The sequence below is a fragment of the Balaenoptera ricei genome, chromosome 9 (assembly GCF_028023285.1).
Source record: "Balaenoptera ricei isolate mBalRic1 chromosome 9, mBalRic1.hap2, whole genome shotgun sequence".
Taxonomy (NCBI): Eukaryota; Metazoa; Chordata; class Mammalia; order Artiodactyla; family Balaenopteridae; genus Balaenoptera; species Balaenoptera ricei.
In genome coordinates, this window is record NC_082647.1 from 95,985,317 (window position 1) to 96,009,662 (window position 24,346).

The 24,346-nt window shown below is 38.3% G+C and overlaps 1 protein-coding gene and 1 non-coding gene across 5 annotated transcripts in view; one reads left to right on the forward strand and one right to left on the reverse strand.

Moving 5' to 3' along the window:
- SRPK2 (SRSF protein kinase 2) overlaps window positions 1–24,346 on the reverse strand; it is a 231,003-nt gene that overhangs the window by 121,915 nt on the left and 84,742 nt on the right. The window contains exon 3 of one of the 4 annotated variants that reach the window (XM_059934137.1): window positions 8,061–8,124. The exons of the other annotated variants lie outside the window; for them this stretch is intronic. Coding sequence (XP_059790120.1) covers window positions 8,061–8,124 — 64 coding nt within the window. The remainder of the gene's footprint in view (window positions 1–8,060; window positions 8,125–24,346) is intronic. 4 annotated transcript variants of the gene reach the window in all.
- Window positions 15,302–15,408, forward strand: LOC132372287 (U6 spliceosomal RNA). The gene has a single exon (XR_009505155.1). It is a non-coding gene; the product is annotated as a U6 spliceosomal RNA (small nuclear RNA).

The window sequence follows — 24,346 nt, forward strand, 5'->3', positions numbered from 1 at the left end:
CACTGGCCAATTTAATTTCCCTTGTAAACAGAGGGAGCATATGGCTCAGGCCTGAAGCCTTTATCAGACAACAGAATCTAGACAGGATTTAACAGTAATTGTTTTTAAAGGCAAATGATACTGTTTCTCCCATTCTGGTAGTGATAGAAAGATTCCCTTTTAAAGAAAATTAACATTTAAAGAGCATTATAAAATTTTATGTCGTATGTATTTTATCACAGTAAAAAAATAAACAAAAAAAAGATATTAAGTAAATAACAGTAGAGGGTGGAGTGCAATCATGACAAAGCACCAAGATAATATTCAAAATACTGACATTTGGGAAATAAAAGGCTATATGGTTTGACGTTACCAGTATGGCGCAAAGATGGAAAGTGTTCAGATTTACTTTAATTTCTATTTTACATTAAAACAAATGTAAAAAATATATATATATAATAATAATAAACTGTGCATTTTTATGGTGATAGAAAAACCTAAGATTTGTAACCTTGCAGTTCATAAGAGTTAAATTAGCTTATGACTATACTTGACCGTATGATTACATATATATAATTGACTATAACAATATATGGCTATAATTTATTAATCTATGCCAATACCATAGAAATAGATATCTCCCTATAACGTAAAAAGTCTTCCCACAAAGTTCATAGTTTATAAGCTGCAAATGATGACATAAAATAAAAATATTTTGTGATGAGAGCACTTCTATATTTAAGATCATAAGTTGGAGCTAATAGTAAGTAAACCAGTAAGCAGACCAAATGTCACCGATACTGCCCACTGTCAAACAGCAGCTGTGACAAATGCTGCAAAGGAGAGATGCACGGGTTCTGCAACGGGTTCTAACAGGCGTAATTTGACCTAGGCAGGGCTTCCTTGAGATGAGAGGGCTGGGAGCAGCAAAACAGCAAGGCAGGAGGAACATGACCAAAGTCAAGGAGTCTGAGTCTAAGCTGGAGAGTATAGGTGCTCAATGGCCCAGGTATGGAGTTTACCTTTATGCCAAGAACAATGGGAAGACAGCAGAAGAGTTTGTAAAGTGGAGTTACCTACCTGAGCAGATCTGCATTCTGAAAGGTTTGCTCTGGCTGTAATGTGGCAACCCTCCCAAGAGGCATCCGGAAACAGAATCAAAGTTTAAATAGGTTACAAACTAACAAAATAATTTAGGAACTGCATCTAGACCAAAACATACCAAAATGTCGTAATTTCTTCGTCAGATCTGTGTGGCCTACCTACATCAAGAGTTTTAGGGGGCTTCCCTGGTGGCGCAGTGATTGAGAATCTGCCTGCCAACGCAGGGGACACGGGTTCGAGCCCTGGTCTGGGAAGATCTCACATGCCACGGAGCAACTAGGCCCGTGAGCCACAGCTACTGAGCCTGCGCCCCGCAACAAGAGGGGCCGCGATAGTGAGAGGCCCGCGCACCGTGATGAAGAGTGGCCCCCACTTGCCGCAACTAGAGAAAGCCCTCGCACAGAAACGAAGACACAACACAGCCTAAATAAATAAATAAATAAATAAATAAATAAATAAGTCAGGAGCTCTTTTTAAAAAAAAAAGAGTTTTAAAGTAGAGAGGGCTGGAGCTCTACGGAGGGGTTCTCAGGGGTGGGGGGGCTGAGTACTAACAACTGTTGGGTTCTGGTCACTTCCCAGCTTCCCAGTCCAAGCTTGTCTTCTGTATGTTTTACCTGAGAGGTTTCTAATAAGGTTCAGCTGAAGAAATGGCTTTGTTACTGAAACCAAATCTGAAAACTGATGTTAACACCCGTGGCCTCTAAGACCCAGGTAAAAGACTAGACTAGAAACAGTCTGTGGGAGAGCAGTACCTCAAATGACTACACCCTATGGTTCCTGTTTGGTCTAAACTTCTCATTGTGATCTTCTTCATAAGAGATGGTACTCAGAAATAGTCCCTATTTGCTTCTAATCCTCCTCAAAAAGGTTCAAACTCTGGGTCACCCCGGCACACCAACCAGAATGCTACAAGAGAAAGGAGGAAAGGAGGGAGGGGAAAAGGAAAGGGGAGGGAAGAGAGAAAGAATACACAGTACCAGTTGGCAAGGCCCTGGAGCACAGCTGGTGAGGGTGCAGACTGGCACGTTCACTTTGTAAAGCTGGCAATACCCACCGAAGCTCAGCAACGGCGCTCCCAGGAACGACACGCAACAGAAATGGTATGCAAAGGTTCATTCGCCAAAAGACATGTATACAAAGGCTCGCAGAAGCACTATTCCTAAAAGCCACCACCTGCAAACATCCCACATGCTCATCAACAGAATGGATTATCTACTGTGAGGTATATTTCTATGGTGAATACTGTACAGCAATGAGACTGAGTCAATTACAGCTACACATGAAAACACGGATGAATCTCACATAGGTAACATCAGGAGAAGACGGACCAAAAGACTACACAGAGGGTTTCTGTTTATATATAATACTCAAAAACAGATAAAACAACTGACTAGTCATGTGCAGAAATAATCTCAATTTCTACCTTAATACTAAAGCCCAAAATGAATTACAGACTTAAATATGAAGAGCTGAAAACTTCTAAAAGTAAGCGTAGCAAAAACCTTAGTGACCTTGGGCTTGGCAAAGATTTCTTAGATACAACACATAAACCATAAACTACATAAGAAAAAAAAAATCAATAAATTGAATTTTATAATGATCTGTGATCTATGCACTTTCCCATATACATCTACAATTTAAATATTACAAAATATTAAATAAAAGCAGAAAAAAGCATAAAGATTGAATAGATGGAAGACAACCCAGTCAGCCACCGTCAACGCATCTCACCACTCAAGAAAAACTACATCTCAAATACTTCTATCCTGCAAATACAGAAACAAAGCCAAGAGTGGCAGAGTGAGGGGTGGAAAAGGAAAAAATAGTTATCATTAGCTGCCCGTCCTACCCTTTGAGTTGGAATGGGAAGGGGGCAGGTCCAATGAAGAGAGAATCTGTTATAAAATTTGGCTCTCCTCCCACGACTACTATCTATCTATCTATCTATCTATTTATTTATTTATTTATGGCTGTGTTGGGTCTTCGTTTCTGTGTGAGGGCTTTCTCTAGTTGCGGCAAGTGGGGACCACTCTTCATCGCGGTGCGCGGGCCTCTCACTATCGTGGCCTCTCCCGTTGCAGAGCACAGGCTCCAGACGCGCAGGCTCAGCAATTGTGGCTCACGGGCTTAGTCGCTCCGCGGCATGTGGGATCTTCCCAGACCAGGGCTCGAACCCGTGTCCCCTGCATTGGCAGGCAGATTCTCAACCACTGCGCCACCAGGGAAGCCCCCACGACTACTCTTAATTCACCACAGAGACATGGAGGAAAATATACTCAACATAAGAGCAAATAAAAGACACCTTGATCCTGGATCATTTTCCACTGAACATCCTTTACTTTCTTCTCTCCTCATCTGGTCCCATCCTTATTTATTTATTCTCTCCCTTCTGTTCTCCTGATCCTTCCAGACTTCTCTTTTTGCTTTCTGCAACCATGCATTACTATCATATGTCCTTTTTCTCTTCACTGAAGAGGCTCCAAATTAAGAAAAGGAATTAAAATATATACACAAAAATAGCACAGGTTCTTTATGTTATTTCAAATGCCCTTATACTAGGGGAGGGGCAACATACCAATCTCCATCACTTCTCACCAATTCTGTTTATATAGCATTCGCAGAATATAAGCCACAGCATAATTATTTTTATGATAATTTCTCCCTCTCCCTTTTTCTCTTCTTTAAAAGGTAGCTAGCAACTTGTCAAGTCAACTATGTGCTAGCTATGTGGGATGCTAAAGATATAGGATACTACTTCATATCTATTCCAGTATAAGGACCCCTTTTAACACCAAAAATGTCAAAAACACATACACAAGAGATGATCCTTTTAGAATCCGTTCCCTGAGAAAATGCAATCCTACAAAGGCACTGATATTTCATCAACTTTTGACTAATTGTGAACCTTATTAATCACAACATCCATTCACATTTTACAACAGCAGATGTGGGCAATGCTTAGTGTGAATGCAGATTCTCAGCTTCTCAAGCCCCTTATCTCAACCTCCTCAACCCTCCCTGGACTCAGCCTAGATGGACTGGGAAGCTTAGCTCTCAGCACTCTGGGCTCAACTCTTCTGTACTGAGTATTGTCCGATTTTGTTCATGAGTTCACTGAAGAAGTAGTAATAGAGTTTGAAAAAATTTGAGGCAGAGCGAAGGGCTTTCTGTTCACTCAGGACCTTTCTGGGAATGATTTAATCAGAGTCCCCCTACAGCACACCCCGCTTTCTCCTCTCTTAGAACTAGTATCTGAAAATGTTTAATAAATGATTACTACCTTTTTTCCAGCTATTACCATTATTACTATACGTCTCTTCCCCACCTACTCTAACCCCATAAATTTCCACATCCCTGGATTGTTCTAGCTAGGAAAAGGCAAGAAGAAACAAAAACTTGAAAAACCTAATTTTTGCATCAAATAAATTTTTACGGCTTTTATTTTTTATTTTTTTTTACATTAAGTAGCGGCAGATGAAGAACTAAAATTATGCTCGACCCTTGTCTCTACCATGCTTAAGCTGAATATAATCCATCTATCTGACAGCAGCTCAATTAAAAGGAAAATATTCACTGTAGGGTTTATTCCTAAAATCTGCAGAAGGGCACTCTCTTGCAACAGATATGTCTTTCTCTTAACTGGCAGTAACATACAAATCAGGCTCATTTGTTTTTTTATTCATTCAATAATGTTCTCTGTCCTTAATTTTAAAAATGGGTAAGTTGATATTTTTCTCTCTCTCCAAAATATAAAACCAAAAAATAAATTACAACTTTTGTCACCCCACTGTTTTTTGTCCTGTGAGTCAGCCATTCTGAAAAGAAGTGCTCCACACCTCCCCTGCTAAATGATATTCAATGGACATCCCTCCATTCTGTTAAAGGTAAAAAAAAAAAAAAAAAAATTTTTAAATTTCAAGGTGGTATTGAGATCTGTTAACATATTTTCTAATTCAGGTCACCAAAAAACTTCAAAACTCCATTATAATATAACTTCAAATCATATTTGTATGTATTCTCAATGAATAATCCTTAAGAGTCTACAAAAATAAAGCTTATTTTTTGTCTTGCTTTTCCCATTTTACAATACTGTCTGAAAAAAAAAAAAATAATTCAACCACTACCAGCTGTCACAGGACTAGCAATTCTCATTAAGCAGGTGAAAAATATGAGATGGAAAGATTACTATGAATATCACATCACTGTTTATATGTCTATCGCATTTTGTACTTAAAAACATCGTTCCTCCACTCGGTTCTCTGAGATATCAAACGATCACGCTAGGGGACTTCCCTGGTGGCGCAGTGGTTAAGAATTCACCTGCCAATGCAGGGGACACGGGTTCGAGCCCTGGTCCGGGAAGATCCCACATGCCGCGGAGCAACTAAGCCCATGCGCCACAACTGCTGAGCCTGCGCTCTAGAGCCTGCGAGCCACAACTACTGAAGCCGGCGGGCCTGGAGCCCGTGCTCTGCAACAAGAGAAGCCACCGCAATGAGAAGCCCGCGCACCGCAACTAGAGAAAGCCCACGCACAGCAACGAAGACCCAACTCAGCCATACATACATACATACATACATACATAAGATCATGCTATACTGCAGACAGTGAACAAAAATCAATCGTGACATATGATAATTTGGTTTCTCACAAGTAGCTTCTCCCCTCTTTAAAGAAAAACAGGGTCTCTTCATCCTTTTTACCAATAAATACATGGGAATACTGACTATAGGTAAATGCCAAGTATCTTTAAGACTCATGCCATGCTTCAAATAACTATTTAAAATAAAACAGTCAAAGACTTTAAAAATTTAGGTGATTAGAGAACAAGGAATTGCAGAATGTGGTGGTAATGCTACATGATACTATAAACTATTAAATTGCTGGGGCAAGTATAGTCTTCCTAAGCCATGAATTTTTTTTTAAACTTCAGATTCTTGTTTTTCAAGTTCTTCCAAATAAACTAAAAAGACAAATGATGACCATGATTATATAATTTATTTAAAGGAGGGGGAAAAAAGAGTAATTTCTATTTTTAATATTTCTACATTAATAAAACAACTTCTATGTTGGCAAAGTGTTGGCTTAGCCATAAACTACATTTATACCCATTAAGTCAGCATATCACAATTGCCAAATATATGTGTAAGCACCCCCCAAAAGAGTAACAAACAAAGCAAGCAAGCTCTGGTAAAATGTGTATAGAGTTGTCATAAGCACAGTGGCAGATTTCTAAACTTTAAAATCATGTGTGCATTCATCCTCTCTTTCCATCAAATTTAACCACAGGAGCTTAGATGAAACAATAATAATAATTTTTAAATAAATATATGTAATCACCAAATATTTTAGAATCTTCCCTTATAAGAGTGTATTTTAACTACAAAAACCTCACCCATTCCTAACTTGTTTCTCAATAATATTCACCCATTCTGTTTAACCTTCAATTTCTCAATAGAGAACACATGCTACTCAAAAAGCCAACGTAATTATTGTTGTCATGCCATTAAGAATGCTCTTCGTAGTAACAAAACTCTAATATTACAGTTGGTACCCGGTACGTTCACTATTTACACCACCATCCTCTCCCCTTCCCATCACCACCATTTTACTGGCAGAATATTCACAAGGCTGAAGATTGTTTTTCATCTCAGCAAAGAGAATGCTTAAAATGGGATGGCTAGCCACAAACCAGAAGTTAGAAGCTACATAAAAATAAACACAAATGTGTCTGAATTTTTCTATGTTCAACCTCTAAAGAAGGCAGTAACATTTTCCTTATTCATAATTCCCTAAATTAAAGCCAGAGCCTTTCACCCAATTATACTAATAAATTGATTTAATGTCATCATTTTGCCATCACATCATGTTCTCCATACACTAGTGTACTATAATTAAATTCATTTTACCATGCTGGGTTCTTCACCTCCCATTTTCTTTCCAGGGTTTTTCCTGTATCATTCTTTAACTACCAAAGTATTTCTCCATAATATTTTCCTAAATATTAAATCTATGAACAAAAAGACAACCCTGAAGACTAACCAGGGAAAAGATAAATCAACACACCTTAATACAAAATACCAACATTACATATAAACTATTAGGTAACCAACAGAAAGGTAATAAGCATCAACTGTATGCCCAGGAGCCTCAATTTAAAATATTATGTAGTAGAAACAATTTTGGTAAACATAAGTGAACACACATTTACATATCAAAATAGGCAACTATAGACCCATTTCTGACTTGAGAGAAACATATCTTAATTCTATTTATTAAGTAAAATAGGCATTTTATGAAAATATCTCCTTACAGGTATAATCATTCGATTGACAGATAAAATAATTGCTTTAAAAATACTTCTGAGTCATTTTGTCCTTACCTGCAGGCATGAACCATTACTGCATGCAGTGACTGTTCCATTTCCTAGCACAGACTTGAAGAAGCATCATATCTCTCTTTCAGAATGTGACTAATATGTGGGTTTGCAATTCCTAAGCTATTTACAAATGGCACTCCCTTTCCACATAAGAAAATATTTAATACAACCAAAAGCTAAGTATTTTTAACCTAGATCTTACAAACAATACTGGTAATTTTGTGTAGCAACAACCTCAAAATACAGGAAGCAAACCTAGTACTAGTATTTCCTTAAAGAAAGCAAGATTTCTGTTTATTTTTTAGCTAAGTATATTGTTTTTTAAAGCCTTCAACAGCTGTCACACACGAACCACCAGTCTGCTGTGTTATGGTGTGCATGCTGCAGCTGATTAGGCTTCACTATTTTTTTTTTTAAATCAATTACCCTTTGTAAAAGCAGAACAGCTTACCGAAATACACGTCTTCAAAACAGCACAATGACCAGCATGCAATACGATACGTTATATAGCAAACTTGACAAGAAAAAAATACACCCTGATTTGTTTCTTAGCAATGCTACACCATTAATTGTTCATGCAAGAGATGTAGCTGTACCTTTCTGAAGAGGACGACTTCTCAGAGTTAACTGACATCAGCAGCTCAATCTTCTGCTTGATTTCTGGAAAAATCAGAAAATATTCACAACCAAGATTGCCTGCCCTTGCTTTCAAGCCTTATATCAAGAGATTTTTCTTCTCTAATCCCTTTTGTTCAAAATGAGGCCACAAGATTCGCAGTACTTCTGTTAGGACTGGGATTCAATGGTGCTATAAAGGGAAAAAGCTCCAGAGGCATCAGGCCTTGCTAAACTATGCACATGACTGTTTATGAAAGCAGGAAGTACCATTCCTTTCAAGCAGAGGGGTGTTTTCTTTTTTTAAGGTAGAACTAGCATGGCTCTACAGGAAGATTTTTAAATGCAGCAAATTAAAATACAAACCAAAAATGCTAACAACTGGATTGAACATACCAGATAATTTGAGAAGTCTGGGTAATAAAGTTACAGACTGTAATAAACAGATAGGCAACCCTTGGCTACTTCTATTTCACCAGCCCTGAAAAATATGGCTCAGTGAATCGTTTTTATCACTTAAGAATGAAATATTAAACCAGAATCCCAATTTTTAGACTAAAAATATTTTAATCTGTTATAATATATTGATTGTCTTTAAAGATACATTTATATCTACTCCCTAACTCCTTTAGAAAAACACTTCTGTTTTACACCTTAATTTTCCCCTCCTCCTTCGCAGTACAGCACAAGTGAACAGCAACACCCAGTTACCAAGCAGATAATATACTTGTCCTTTTAGGAGAGGACTGACAACGCTATCTACAACAGAAATATAAGCGCAAATTCAATTTAATTAAAAGATCATTGCTGATACTGATTCGGAAAAAAAAGATTATAGAGAAAAAGGGAAGGTGAGATAAAAATAAAAGAGGAAAAAGAGAAGGAAAAAAAACCTAACACATTTCCTTTAAAATATTAACCATTAATATAAAGCACATAATTTTACATGAATAAAACTGATGTGGGCCTATTATCTAGACTATTTCACATATAAAGCTGTTTTCCTATTTGTAAATGCGTTTTCCTATTCAAAATCTTAAAAATTCACATACCAAAAATAAAACACAATCCCACTAAATCTATAGGCAGTCTCAGGATTTCAAAGTAGACCTCAGTAGTTTGGGGTTCTTTTTTAAAGGGTAAAATGAATTTTAATTTTTAAGAATCTTGATTCTAGAAATCCAAGGAATATGAAATGTAAAGGAGAAAGGAAAATAATTAGTTGCATAAAATACAATGGGCCTGTACAGAAATATCCTCTCAGTGTTGTTAAAATATGAGTTTTTCCAAATTGTTTAAGCTAACAACTTCATCCAATGGGCATTATAAAGCTGGCATGAATATCTAATGAGAGCATAGAATCTACCACAGGCTACAGCCAAACTACCACTGGGGAGAGCACATAGCACAGTGGTGAAATTGAGATGATGATAATGAAACTTACCTTGAGGAGTCTTACATGGATTACAGAGCCTGGCACCTGGTGCCATAGTGAATGCTCAGTAACACCCCGTTTAAAAAGAGCATGGCATTTAAGAACTCAGGCTCCAGGATCCGCCGCCAAGCAGCCTAGGATTTGAAAGCAGGCTTCTCCATCATTTTTAACAGCCATATGACCTTGGGGAAATAAACTCTCTAAGCCTCTATCTCCTCTCCTATAAAATGGGGATAATAATTCTACATGAAGGGCTGTTGTAAGGATTGAATGACATAACCCATGAAAGGCACGCAGTGTTGTGCTTGGCACGTAGTAATAAGCCCTCACTGCCTAGCAAAGGATGGGATCCTAAATAAATATTTGTTGAATGACCTAATGAGGTATACTAGGTCTGTCCCATTTTAAAGAGCTTTTCTATAGTTTTAATCCACCTTCTCCTTCTTACTACCAACCTTAACATTCACCTTTTTATCACTATAGTATTGATATTATTATATGTGGAAATTAAACTTTAACCTGTGTCTCAGCCTTCCTTTCTAGAGGAATTATTCTCAGTTTATCAACTAGCCATTGCAGGAATGAGGTGACACTTGAATTCTTCTTCACTGTGGCAATTTTTCATTCCAAAAAGACAGAAAGTTCACACTTCAGTGTATCTCTATAATATCTGTGCACTTAAGCTGAAAGTCTCCAAGATTAAACTGCATAGCTCTAATGAAGTATATGTCTGTCTTACATATATTAGAAAGAAAAGTTAAAGCTCTAAACCATTTTCTGGCTGGTGACTTTGGAAGCTACAAACCAAAAAGGTTTCAAATAATTCATGGAAAGGTTTCCAACATGATTTTCACATTTTCTTCAAACCTTCAGATCTGTTTATAGCTCCAGAAGGACTGAAAGGTTCAGGAATGTTCACAAATACCAAGTTAACATTGTATCCACTGAGGGCCATGCATTCCCTCTACACTCCTATCTAATCCTTATCAATACCAGCCATGGGTCTGATTACTCCCCATGTTCATTCTACCACGATAAACGCCACAGTCCTGGGGGGCTTTGATGTTCATGTCAATATGATTCCAAACACCCTTGGTTAAGGGCCTTGGGCTCCCCAATAGTGTCCTGAACCTCTGATCACCTGAGTCATCTACTACCATGACAACACGTAGGATGCTCTCTTACACACACTGCAAATACATCCCCCAAATTAGTTGTTTTTCTATATCTATACTGGATATTTCACAGTATCCAGGACCCTATACTTTATTTTTCTGCAATTAATCCCACCAGTCTTTTCCTTTATGAATTACAGTTTTCCTGTTAAACTCACATTTCCTTATTTCACAAATAAACAAGCAAGTAGTACCTACTATCTCTAATACTTCATTTTCTACTCAATAACATGAGTTTGAAGACTCCTGGAATACTTAGGGTGCACAGTTGAACCAATCCCTAAGAACCCTGACAAGGAATAGCAGTGAACAGTAACTACTACCAAACATAGTCCAGAAAAGGAGGTGCTTCAAAGATTCAGACCCTAGAAGAGAAACTGGGCCGTCCCGAATCCACCTAGAATCCTAACAGCAACAGCAGCAGAAGCGTAACACAGGGCTCCCATGCAGAGGATCCGCTTCCGCGTCCTTTAAGATCACTAAACACCAAGCATGAGCTCACAAAGGACGCTTACTTTTATGACATGGAAATTAAATAAGACATCATAATTGGGCAAACAGTTCTACCTAAACTCGTAGACCTACATCCTTTTAACATCGGTGTTATTCTAACAGATTTACTACATTTCCTCTCACTTGGCAAATTTGGAGCCATTTCAGGCTACAAGAAACAGGTATCTGCTCAGGTTACTTCAGGTGACAGGATAATACAGCAAGAATACATCTAGAAGTTAAGAGGAGGGAAAAAAAAAGTCTCAGTAGGCCTCAGAACCAGAATCTTGTTCAGAAGACGGGGCAGCTCTTGAAACCCAGTTACAATACCAAGTGCTCCGAGGGATTGTTCTCCACCTTAACCTTTCCCCATCCTGGCAGCCAAAACCTCTGATCCATTTCCTCTGATAATTCCATTTCTCCCTTCGCTACCAATTAGTAACTACTTCTCCTCTTTACTTCATGCGTTCACAGATTCTACTACCTTGGAATGCATACTTATGGCCTTCTCTCACCTTAAGCGAGTATCTTTAAGGGGCTCCTGTTTAAGCTTGCAAGAGGGCCTGCAGACACTTTTCCTGCTCAGGTGTCAATCCATGATATTACCATCTGGGACCAAGTACTGAGGTCCTGACTCAAAATTCAAGAGACTGACACAAAAGAGCCTCTTCATAAAGGGACAGGAGTAAAGCAAGCTCTCTGAGACATCTAGGAAGATCAATGATTAACTGCTCCCAACATCCCGAAGATCAGTCTAGCCTAAAAAGGAGTGCCTGTTATCCCAGCATTCATTATTCAAGTTTTCTTTGTTATGAGAATGCACAGAAAAGCAAAAATTGTGCAAAAAAATGCCCATTGATAAACTGACCATTCAAACAACTGTCCCTGATTTTCACCAGCCTCTACCTCCACCCATCAAATGCCTTCTCTGCTCAGTCTCTCACTGATGGTCATACAGCCCAACAATTCAAACAAAATGCAAGTCCAGAGCAAAGTGAACACTGAAAATCTGCAACAAAGGATGGAACTTTAGACAAAGTTGACGGAAAATACTAAAGAAATGTTAGAATCCCAGGCAAACCCACTGACAAATATAGAAAGGAGTTAAGAAGGTTAGTAATTGTTAAGAGTAATCAACAAGGACAATAATATGCTAAGTGTCTCAGGAATGATAATTATTTGATTATGAGAGTCTAACGGGGGAAAATAATAATACTCTTAAATAGTCTGCAAAAATATCCAACATTACAATTGTATTACTACTTAAAAGATATCCAGTCATATTATTAGTCACCCCCTGGTATTCATGGGGTGGGAGGGGGCGCTGATTGGTTCCAGGACTCCCACCCCACCCCCTACCCCCTGCTAATAACAAAATCCACGAATGCTCAAGTCCCTTATATAAATGAGGCAGTACAGTCAGCCCTCAGTATCCACGGATTCAGAACCCACAGGGATCAACTGTATATAAAACTTAATACGAATATGTATGTCAGAAACAATCAACACTTGATACATTCTTCCTTCTAAAACTCAGTAAACTCAGTACATATTTTTCAACTACAACTTGAACTTTTGTTAAATAAAATAAGCTTACTTCTAAAATCTGATTTTATTTTTCAAAATGAAGTCTCAATTTCACCCACCTTCCTTAAAAGCAGTCTTTTTCTGGTATCAAATTTCCTCCTGCTATAATTCCAAAACAGTATTACTTTATGTTCCTGAATATAGCACAATGCCAACCAACAATATGTATGCTCCAAACTCTACAATGGGGTGGGCTGGGGTGGGGGTGAATTGGTGGGGGACTGGAGGAGAAGAAGAAGGAGGTGGTCTCAGGCTGGTTAGGTTTCTGGCTTAAAACTTTCAAGGTAGCTAATGCTGCCACTTACAAGAAACTTCACTTACTAAAGAAAATGTTTTCCTTCTGTCAGTTTTTAAATTATTGTTCTGAGTGCAACTTATAACCCAAAAGAAATGCCAGTTTAAAAGGAAAGACTTGTTATTGATTTCCAAATCCTAGTAAGGAAAGTGGGTCAATCCCCTAAAATTGGGATTTCCCTTCTCACCCACCCCCCCCCCCCACCGGAAGCCACCAAGCAAGAAGGCAGAGAAAAGAGACCAATGCTAGGGTTGTGTCTGCACCAGGCCAAGACCCCAGATCATCCATCCTAACACTGTATGGAGCACCATAAAACTTTAAGTTCATCACACAGTACTTGTTACCGTTGCTTCGTTATTTTTATGTTGAGGAATTTCAGAAACAAATACAAAACTGCATTAAAGTGTGAAAATATGAATGTTTAAATAAATTCCTATTTCTATTAGCCTCACCATCAATGCCTTTTATTAGCAATGAAATGTAATGAAATTAATCCCTGAAAACTGTCTACAGGTTTCTCACCACAGCAGAGTATCATTAATAGTTAATCTAGCCACTAAACAGAACAAAGGCACTCTTAACCCTCGCTCTGTTGGGGAGACAGAAGAAGTAACACAAGTTCTTAGATAACTGAGCTGTTACACTCAGGGTGAGATCTAATGCTCTAGTCACCATGAAGTCAAGTTTTAAAACTTTCTCTATTTTATACTTACAAAATAATTATCACTTGTATATTTTACTGGTACAATATATGAATTTTAGAAATTACATCAGAGAACAGTAATCAGAAAAAAGAAGTATTTTTATAATGCTAACCTAAAGATAGTTTTTCGTACTAGATATTAATATACAACTGAAACTACTCGGTTCTCTAAAATTATGACTTACAATGTCCTAAATTAAGACCGTTTAATTTCATTTACAATTTTGGCACATAAAGAACTGTGGGTTCACCAAAGAAGTCAAGGCTCACTCAACCATCTTAAAAAGAAAATTCACTGTCTTAAGAGGTGACAAAATTATTGTGCAAGGTTTATTTATATGTGTAAGAAAACAAGCCATATCAAAATATGTGCGTATAAGGAGGAATCAGTGTCCCCAACTCCTAACCAACATTAACTTTCAAACTTAGGAACTGAAATTTATGTGATATAGTCCAATTTTTCCACCCTTCTATATTCCTTCAGTAAGAACAGGTACTGAGCTAGGTGTTACCTGAGCAGGGGGAAGAAAAAATATATCACAAAAATATGTAAGGCAAAATTCCTTCTCTTAGAGAGTTCACAGTCTAATATTTAACATTTAGCTTGAACCATCTAGCTTATTCAAGCCCCTTATATGAATTAACTCATTTAATCCTCACAACAATTGGAGAAGGTAAGTACTCAATATTTCCATTTTACATGCATAGAAACTGAAGCTTTGAAAGTTTAAGAAATTTTCTCAAGATTCCAGGGCTAAACAACTCCACTTAGAATAGCATCAAAAACAATAAAATATTTAGGAATAAATTCAACCAAGGTGAGAGACTTGTACACTGAAAACTACAAAACACTGTTGAAAAAAGTTAAAAACCCAAATAATTGGAAAGACATCCTGCATTCATGGATTGGAAGATTTACAATTGTTAAGATGGCAATATTCCTCAAATTGATCTACAGAGTCATACAATCCCTATCAAAATTCCAACTGCCTTTTTTTGCAGAAATCAACAAGCTGACCCTAAAATTCATATGGAAATGTCAAGGGACCCTGAATAGGCAAAACCATCTTTAAAAAAGTAGAACAAAGTTGCAAGGCTCACACATAGATTTCAAAACTTACTACAAAGCTACAGTAATCAAAACAGTGGGGAACCGGCATAAAGATAGACATATAGATCAATGCAATAGAATTAGAGTGCAGAAATAAACCCTCACATTACAGTCAACCGATTTTTGACAAGAGTGCCAAGGTCATTCAATGGGGAAAGACAGTCTCTTCAAAAGATGGTGCTCAAAACTGGATGTCCACATGCAAAAGAATAAAGTTGGACTCCTGTCTCACACCATATACAAAATATTAATTCAAACTGGATCAAAGACCTAAATATAAAGGCTGAAAGTATAAAACTTTTAAAAGGAAATATAGGTGTAAACCTTGATTTTGGATTAGGTTAGAGTTTCTTAAATATGACACCAAAAGCACAAAAAACAGAAGAATAAATAGATGCATTGAACGTAAGAATTAAAAACTTTTGTACTCACTTAAGCAGCACATATACTAAAATTGGAACGATAGAGAGAAGATTAGCATGGCCCCTGCGCAAGGATGACATGCAAATTCGTGAAGCATTCCATATTTTTTCACAGCAAAGGAAACCATAAACAAGACGAAAAGACAACCCTCAGAATGGGAGAAAAGATTTGCAAACGGAGCAACTGACAAAGGATTAATCTCCAAAATATACAAACAGCTCATGCAGCTCAATATCAAAAAAACAAACAACCCAATCCAAAAATGGGCAGAAGACCTAAACAGACATATCTCCAAAGAAGATATACAGATTGCCAACAAACACATGAAAGGATGCTCAACATCACTAATCATTAGAGAAATGCAAATCAAAACTACAATGAGGTATCACCTCATGCCAGTCAGAATGGCCATCATCGAAAAATCTACAAACAACAAATGCTGGAGAGGGTGTGGAGAAAAGGGAACCCTCCTGCACTGCTGGTGGGAATGTAAATTGATACAGCCACTATGGAGAACAGTATGGAGGTTCCTTAAAAAACTAAAAATAGAACTACCATACGATCCAGCAATCCCACTACTGGGCATATACCCGGAGAAAACCATAATTCAAAAAGAGTCATATACCACAATGTTCACTGCAGCTCTACTTACAATAGCCAGGACGTGGAAGCAACCTAAGTGTCCATCGATGGATGAATGGATAAAGAAGATGTGGCACATATATACAATGGAATATTATTCAGCCATAAAAAGAAACGAAATTGGGTTATTTGCAGTGAGGTGGATGGACCTAGAGTCTGTCATACAGAGTGAACTAAGTCAGAAAGAGAAAAACTAATACCGTATGCTAACACATACATATGGAATCTAAAAAAAAAACGGTTCTCATGAACCTAGGGGCAGGACAGAAATAAAGACGCAGACGTAGAGAATGGACTTGAGGACACAGGGAGGGGGAAGGGTAAGCTGGGACGAAGTGAGAGAGTAGCACTTACATATACACACTACCAAATGTAAAATAGCTAGCTAGTGGGAAGTAGCTGCATAGCACAAGGAGATCAGCTTGGTGTTTTGTGACCACCTAGAGGCGTGGGATAGGGAGGGTGGGAGGGAGACGTAAGAAGGAGGGGATAGGAGGATATATGTATGCATATAGCTGATTCACTTTGTTATACAGCAGAAACTAACACAACATTGTAAAGCAATTATTCTCCAATAAAGATGTCTAAAAAAAAAAAAAACATTTCATAAGACTACAGCTGCCATAGATAGTGATTCCTCCAATGGATCTGGACAAAGTAAACTGTAAACTTCTGGAAAGGACTCACCATATTAAATGCCATTAAGAACATTCATGATTTTCCAGGGAAAATCGAAAGAGGCCAAAATATCAACATTAACAGGAGTTTAGAAGAAATGGACTCCAACCCTTATGAATGACTTTGAGAGGTTCAAGATGTCAATGGAAGACGCAACTCCAGGTGTGGCAGAAACAGCAGGAGAACGAGAGTTAGAAGTAGAGCCTGAAGATGTGACTGAATGGCTGCCATCTCATGAGAAGACTTTCATGGATGAGGAGTTGCTTCTTACGAATGAGGAAAGAAAGTGGTTCCTTGAGATGGAAGCTACTCCTGGTGAAGATGCTGTATAAGACTGTTGAAATGAGAACAAAGGATTTAGAATATGGCATAAACTTAGTTGATAAAGCAGCAGCAGGGTTTGAAAGGATTGACTCAAATTTTGAAAAAAGTTCCATTATGGGTAAAATGCATGCTACAGAGAAATCATTAGTGAAAGGAAGAGTCAATCATTGTGGCAAACTTCATTGTTGTCTTATTTTAAGAAATTGCCGTAGCCTTCCCAACCTTCAGCAGCCACCACCCTGAACAGTCAGCAGCCATCAACACTGATGCAGAATCTTCTACTAGAAAAAAGATTGGGGCTTCCCTGGTGGCGCAGTTGTTAAGAATCCGCCTGCCAATGCAGGGGACACGGGTTCGAGCCCTAGTCCGGGAAGATCCCACATGTCGCGGAGCAACAAAGCCCACGCACCACAACTACTGAGCCTGCACTGTAGAGCCCGTGTGCCACAACTACTGAGCCCACGTGCCACAACTACTGAAGTCCACACGCCTAGAGCCCGTGCTCCGCAACAAGAGAAGCCACCGCAATGAGAAGCCTGTGCACCACAGCAAAGAGTAGCCCCCACTAGAGGCAACTAATGAAAGCTCGCGTGCAGCAACAAAGACCTAATGCAGCCAAAAATAAATAAATTTATTAAAAAGAAAAAAGATTATGACTTGCTGAAGGCTCAGATGATGGTTGGTATTTTTAGCAATAAAGCATTTCTAAATTAAGGTATATACATTTGTTTAGACATAATATTGTTGCACACTTAATAGACTACAGTATAGTATAACTTTTATACGCACTGGGAAACCAAAAAAAAAAAAGAATTAAAAACTTTTGTGCATCAAAGAATACTATCAAGAAAATAAAAGGACAATCCACAGAATGGGAGTAAATATTTGCAAATCACGTAACTGATAAGGGACTAGCATCCAGAATATATAAACAACTCTTACAACTTGGCAATTTAAAAAAAACAACAACCCAATTTAAAATTGGGCCAAGGATTTAAATAGACATTTTTTGAAAGAAGAAATACAAATAGCCAATAAGCACATGAAAAGATGCTCACCATTATTTGTCATTAGGGAAATGCAAATAGAAACAACAATGAAATACCACTTTATAGCCACCAGGATGGCTATAATCATAAAAATAATAACAAGTGTTACCGAGGATACGGAGAATTTGGAACCTTCGTGCATGGCTGGTGAGAATGTAAAATGGTACCTTTGCTTTGGAAAACAATCTGGCAGTCCTTCAGAAAGTTAAACCAAGAGTTACCACATGACCCAACAATTCCACTCCTCGTTATAAACGCAAGAGAAAACATGTTTATACTGTTCACATAAAATCTGTACACAAGTGTTCGAAATGGCATTATTCATAATATCCAAGAAGTGGAAACAACCCATATGTCCATTAATTGATCAATGGATAAACAAAATGTGGTATATCCATACATAAAGAAAATGAAGTACTGATACATGTTACCTCATGGATGAATCTTTAAAACATTACAGAGGGGCTTCCCCGGTGGCGCAGTGGTTAAGAGTCTGCCTGTCAATGCAGGGGACACGCGTTCGAGCCCCGGTCCGGGAAGATTCCACATGCCGCGGAGCAACAAAGCCCATGTGCCACAACTACTGAAGCCTGTGCGTCTAGAGCCCGTGCTCCTCAACAAGAGAAGCCAACGCAAGGAGAAGCCCGCGCACCTCAACAAAGAGTAGCCCCTGCTCACTGCAACTAGAGAAAGCCCGCGTGCTTCTGGAGATGGGACGTGGAATAAGGAATGGCAGTCGGGGGGATTTTACCATTACCTGCACTTGGATTTTTTATAGGTATTACGTGCATAATTAAAAATAATTTTCTTAAATAATGTTAACTGTTACCAAAGGATACCCATTTAAAATAAATCCCTTTCGGTAATTTCCTGGTGGTCCACTGGGTAAGACTCCACGCCCCCAATGCAGCGGGCCAGGTTCAATCCCTGGTTGGGGAAAGAGATCCCGCATGCATGCCACAACTAAGAGTCTGCATGCCGCAACTAAGACCCAGCGCAGCCAATAATTAACTAATTAATTAATATTTTAAAAATAATTTCAGGTGGATTTCAGACCTAAATTTAAAGGCAAAACAATAAAACTTTAAAATAATACAAAGGAGAACATTTTAAAAAATAAATAAAATAAAATAGATCCCTTTTGTAGTTACATGGCTTTCAAACGGAGAGTCTACAAAAAGACTGCCATCACACCATTACTATTACATAGCCTCCAAAATGCCAATTTTCACTTTCAAATAAAATTCACAGTTTAATCAAGGTCAAAGCAATGTTCTGTTGGAATTGTGAGAGTGTTATACTGAAGGGGAGAAAAAAGAACAGCTGAATTATTCTGGCACTGTTCTATCATAAGAAAGGGAATCTCATGGAGGTTGTACAAAATTGGTCATTTAAAACTAGCTTTAAAAACTTAATTCAGTCTGCTCCTTCTAATTTTATCATGAACAGGCTCTTAAAACAAAATAAAAGTGCTGAAATAAACTGGTGAATTAAAAAAAACAACCTATTTTAAAATATAGGTAATTAATTTAGCAAGCCCCAAATGAGCAAGTCTCAACTAACGGAGAAGGCATGCTTATGAAAGATACACTACTGCTGTAGAAAAACAGAATCCCAAACATGACAGTTTAAGACAAAAACAAAAAATTTTAAGTAGAGCCATCTGAATTATTAGGTGCTTTTGTTAGACCATGCAAAGGAGGAAGGCATGTGCTCAAGAAGCTAGCGTCAAGTGCCAGTGCAATTACAAAGCAAGAAGCACTTTCCACAAAAGAACCACAGCAATACAGAGGTCAGCGTAAAATGGCTCAAGAACAGAGTTAAGAAATTCTACTCCTGCTTTTTTCTTTGAAAAATAACTTCCTTCCAGTCACGTAATTATCCATTTTAATAACAAAATAGTTCCTCAGTTTCCACTGAAATATACCTACCAAAGTATTTTAACTTGTCTGTTTACCCACCTTTTTCTGAAGTCTAACTCAGTCTGAAATTTGGACTGAGACTACAAGATGTGGCAGCAGGGGGTATTATTTGGGCTGATAGCATTCTATTTCTTGAGTTAGGGTGTGGGTATCCAGGTGCCTATTTTACTGTTCCCTAAACTTACATTCATAATTCATATAATACATGCATGAAAGATATCACAACTTTAAAAAATGTTTTTAACCAGAATAATTAATGAAAGATGTGCCAGGGCAAAAGTGGAACACTGTGCATCCTAAAATTACTGCCTAGTCACCTCTTAGTTTTTTCCATTGCTCTCATCACATATTCTCTTATTTATTCCTCTGAAATAGAGGTAAATCTCAGCTACCAGGGCTTCAAGGAATAAGTGATTTTATTTTTTAAGATTTATTATTTATTAATTTTATTTATTTTTGGCTGTGCTGGGTCTTAGATGCGGCATGAGGGCTCTTCATGGTGGTGCGTGGGCTTCTCTCCAGTTGTGGCATGCGGGTTTTCTCTTCTCTAGTTGTGGCGCACAGGCTCCAGGGCACGTGGGCTCTGTAGTTTGCGGTGCGCCGGCTCTACTTGAGGCACGCAAGCTCAGTAGTTGTGGCACTCGGGCTTAGTCACCCCCTGGCATGTGGGACCTTAGTTCCCTGACCAGGGATCGAACCCACATCCCCTGCATTGCAAGGTGGATTCTTTACCATTGAACCACCAGGGAAGTCCCTGAATGAGTGATTCTTGACAGCCATGTGTTCACAGTTGAAAGATTCCTTACCTCATTTAAACCATTCTGGACTGAAACATTCACACTGAGGATAATACAAAGTTTCTTGGCTACCTCAAAGCCTTTCATTTGAGGCACTACACCCATATTCTCAGGGCCTCTGAAAGGTAGCTGAAGGTCTGCTTCTGCACCGAGGGCTCCAGATTAAGACAGTGCTTTTTACTTATTGCTTTTCTGTGTTGTCCCATACAGTCTGCCATATGTCACTATATATGCACACTTCTAACTGGCTCATTCTAACCTGCTGAGAAAACTATCGGCAGGTAGTTTCTCACAATGTACATAAAGTTTTCCTTAAACTATCCATAACAATTGAATGCCTGAGTCCTACATCAATGCTCATAAACAGTTCCAGTCCTGCTCTCTTTCAAGGGTCTCACTGCCACAGTACATCTGCTTCTCTTTGAACAACATATGCTTTGTACTTTTCCAAGTGGTAAGCTCTGTAACTGTGGCTTGCACGTGGAATATAAAAGTATGCCAGGCTCCTCTGTATTACAATGGCAACATTAACCCTTGCTTTGTATTATGATGGCAATTTGACAGGGATTACATATGTATCTTCATAAAAACACTATGAGGTAGATACAAACATCAGCTCTATTCTATAGATCAGTAAAGGAGGGGAAAAGCCTAAAATATAAGGTAACATGTCTAAAGTCACCCAGCTATTAAGTGGCTGACACAGAACTTGGCCCTAGGTCTATAAAACTCTAAAGTCAATGCTATTATTATCTACAGTAATATACTGACACTCCCAAACTGACCTAATCTCTCAGTTTCAGAAATCCAAATTCCTGAGGTAGGGATTACACTATTCCAATTCATCTTTTTCTAGCCAGGCTACCCCATCCACAAGATGATGGACCACCTGCACTGGAGTCACGATGCACACCTAATCCAATCCCTTCAGGGGATGTAGCACACAAGAGAGCCACATCCAAAAGGGCTGCCGGGGGGGCACTTCCAGTCTTCACGAGTGCTCCTACTTCCTGACAGCCCAAGAAGTTAGAAGAGTGCGTGACTGACATACATCAGGCCCAAACCCCAGAGTTCAAAAAATGGGAATGCAAAGGAAAAATTCCAGTTTGGGTAAGAGTTTTCATCAAGCCCTACAGCACCCACTGCAAATTTCTGTTCCAGTTCAACTCATTATTCAAATTTTTCTACTCAAAATGTTAATTACCTAATGTTTACCGGCACTGTATTTAGGACAGTGTGAATCAAATAAAAAATCCTGTCAAGAGTTCCTTAGGTTTTCTCACCAGAGGTTCTGGTGAAAAAAAAATTCACAGTGAAATGTTTCTGCCTTTAAAGGTTCCTATGTTGTGTGAGATCTCAAACAAAGGAAGAGCTATGCCTGGATCTCCATCATTTTTGTAAAACCCTTTTTTTCTACACCTGATGACTAAAATCTCTAATATTGTGTTTCAGCAAATGTTCTTCTTTAAAAAAAATTGTGCTGCTTAACAATCTTAAGTAATCCTTTCCTTATCTAGACCTACGTTGCCCAGTGCAGCAGTCACTAGTCACCGTTAGCTACCAAGCACTTGAAATGCGGCAAATCTGAACAGATGCTTAGCACAAAACAGAATGAAAAATATTTCATTAATACTTTTATGCAGATTACATGTTGATATGATACTATTTTGGATATGCTGGGTTAAACATATTAAATTATATTATTGGATTCATGGAATATTATTCAGCTGTAAAAAAAGAATGAAATTTGGACACATGCTACAACATGCATGAACCTTCAAAACATGCTAAGTGAAGCAAGCCAGACACAGAAGGACAAATACTATATAATTCCACTTACATGAAATACCTAGAATAAGCAAATTAAGAGACACAGAAAATAGAGCAGAGATTACCAGGCGCTGGGAAGGGGAAACAGAGAGTTATGGTTCAGGGTCCACAGGGAAAGTACCTCACTCAAGGTAGTAAGAGGGACTGCAAGAGTTACCTCAAATTCTCAGTACAGAGGACATAAACGCTGCTAGCACATCAGTTCAGGGTTTTCTGAAGTGCCTCTAATGAACCCTACTCAATTTAACCCCACAAATAGAAAAGTCTAGTAAACTGGTTTGCTACCATCAAACTTAAAAGACAAGTCTTATTTTTTCCTACTGAAGAATGAATTTGAAGAGCACGCGGACACTCTGAAACCTCACAGCCATTTCCACAAACCATTCCACAAGTGCTTCCTGACAAACGTCTTCAAAATACTCTGACAAACAGAGCTTTGTGCTGAGAGCACTTCTCTATATAAAAGACACAATTTTACAAAGGTGACACAGTACACAGAGAAGCAAACAAGTTGATGTTCTTCTGATTTACAGTATTCAGTCCTCTAAATTTAACAAGGTTTCCAAATCTCAATTTAAAACCACATTCCCTGGCTTCTAACTTAAGAGATACTAACTTAAGAGATACATTTACTGGCTTCTAACTTAAGAGATACATTTACTTTTGTCTCATATTTCTTAAGGCGATGAACTAGTGTTGTACCTCTAAACACGGAAGAGGGTATGTTGTAACAAATTATTTCCAATTAGTTTATATAAGAGTACTTAGAAGGCAGATCCCAAATGTATAAAGCATGTTTACTAAAAATCTAATATGCAATGAAATATAAGATAGAGGAATTTCAGGGAAATAAGAACAAAAAGTAGGATTTAAGTCAGCTGACTTTACCAGAACTGAATCTACTCTCAGGAAGCCAAAGGAGAAACAGCATCATAGTCATTCTCGTATTTCAACATTTAAGGAATGCTTATGCGGCTACTCACTGACACAGAATAAAAATAATAACAACTACAACAATAATAACAGCAGCTAACACTGATATCAAGCTCCCTGCCTGCTACCTGTTGTGAGGACTTTCCCTTTATTAGCTCATTTCATCCACACAAACCTTCCATGGAGTCAGTATTGTAATTATCATCCTTGCTTACTGATGAGGAAACAGAGGCGTAGAGAAGGTAAATAACTTTGCCCAAGGTCACACAGCTAGTAAACAAATGGTAGAGACAAACCCAGGCAACCTGGCTCCAGAAGCCACTACTACATACTGCTTCTCATAATAGTTACAGGGTGGGCACAATAACATTTATGGTGGGGCTCAAGTGTCATAAACTAACTTAAAAAATGTACAGACTAAGAATATTTATTGAGCCCCTCCCTCATCCACTGGGCAAACTCTAGGGGAACTTCAGGAACAATAATTCACTAGTGTGACAAAACTATCAAAATGAAATAAACCAATTTTATTTTAGAAATAAAAAATAAAAACAAATGGACTGTGAGAAATAGCAAACCAACTGCCAATCACAGATCTTTAGTTTTACAGAGAGTTCAGTAACATACTGGCAGAAACCACACACCGTGGTAACAACTGCTGGAAACACAAGGTAGGGTGCAGAGCACACATTTATGTCTTGCTGCACTTTCCTCAATAAACTTAACTAAATGTCATCCTATTCAACATTTGCGGATTTTTCAAAAGACCCTGGCTTTCCCTGACAGAGGGACCATCTCATCCACAAGCTGTGCCAACACCCTCCGGCCTGCCGCCCCAGCTGTAAAAGATTTGGTACACAGAGGACCTCAA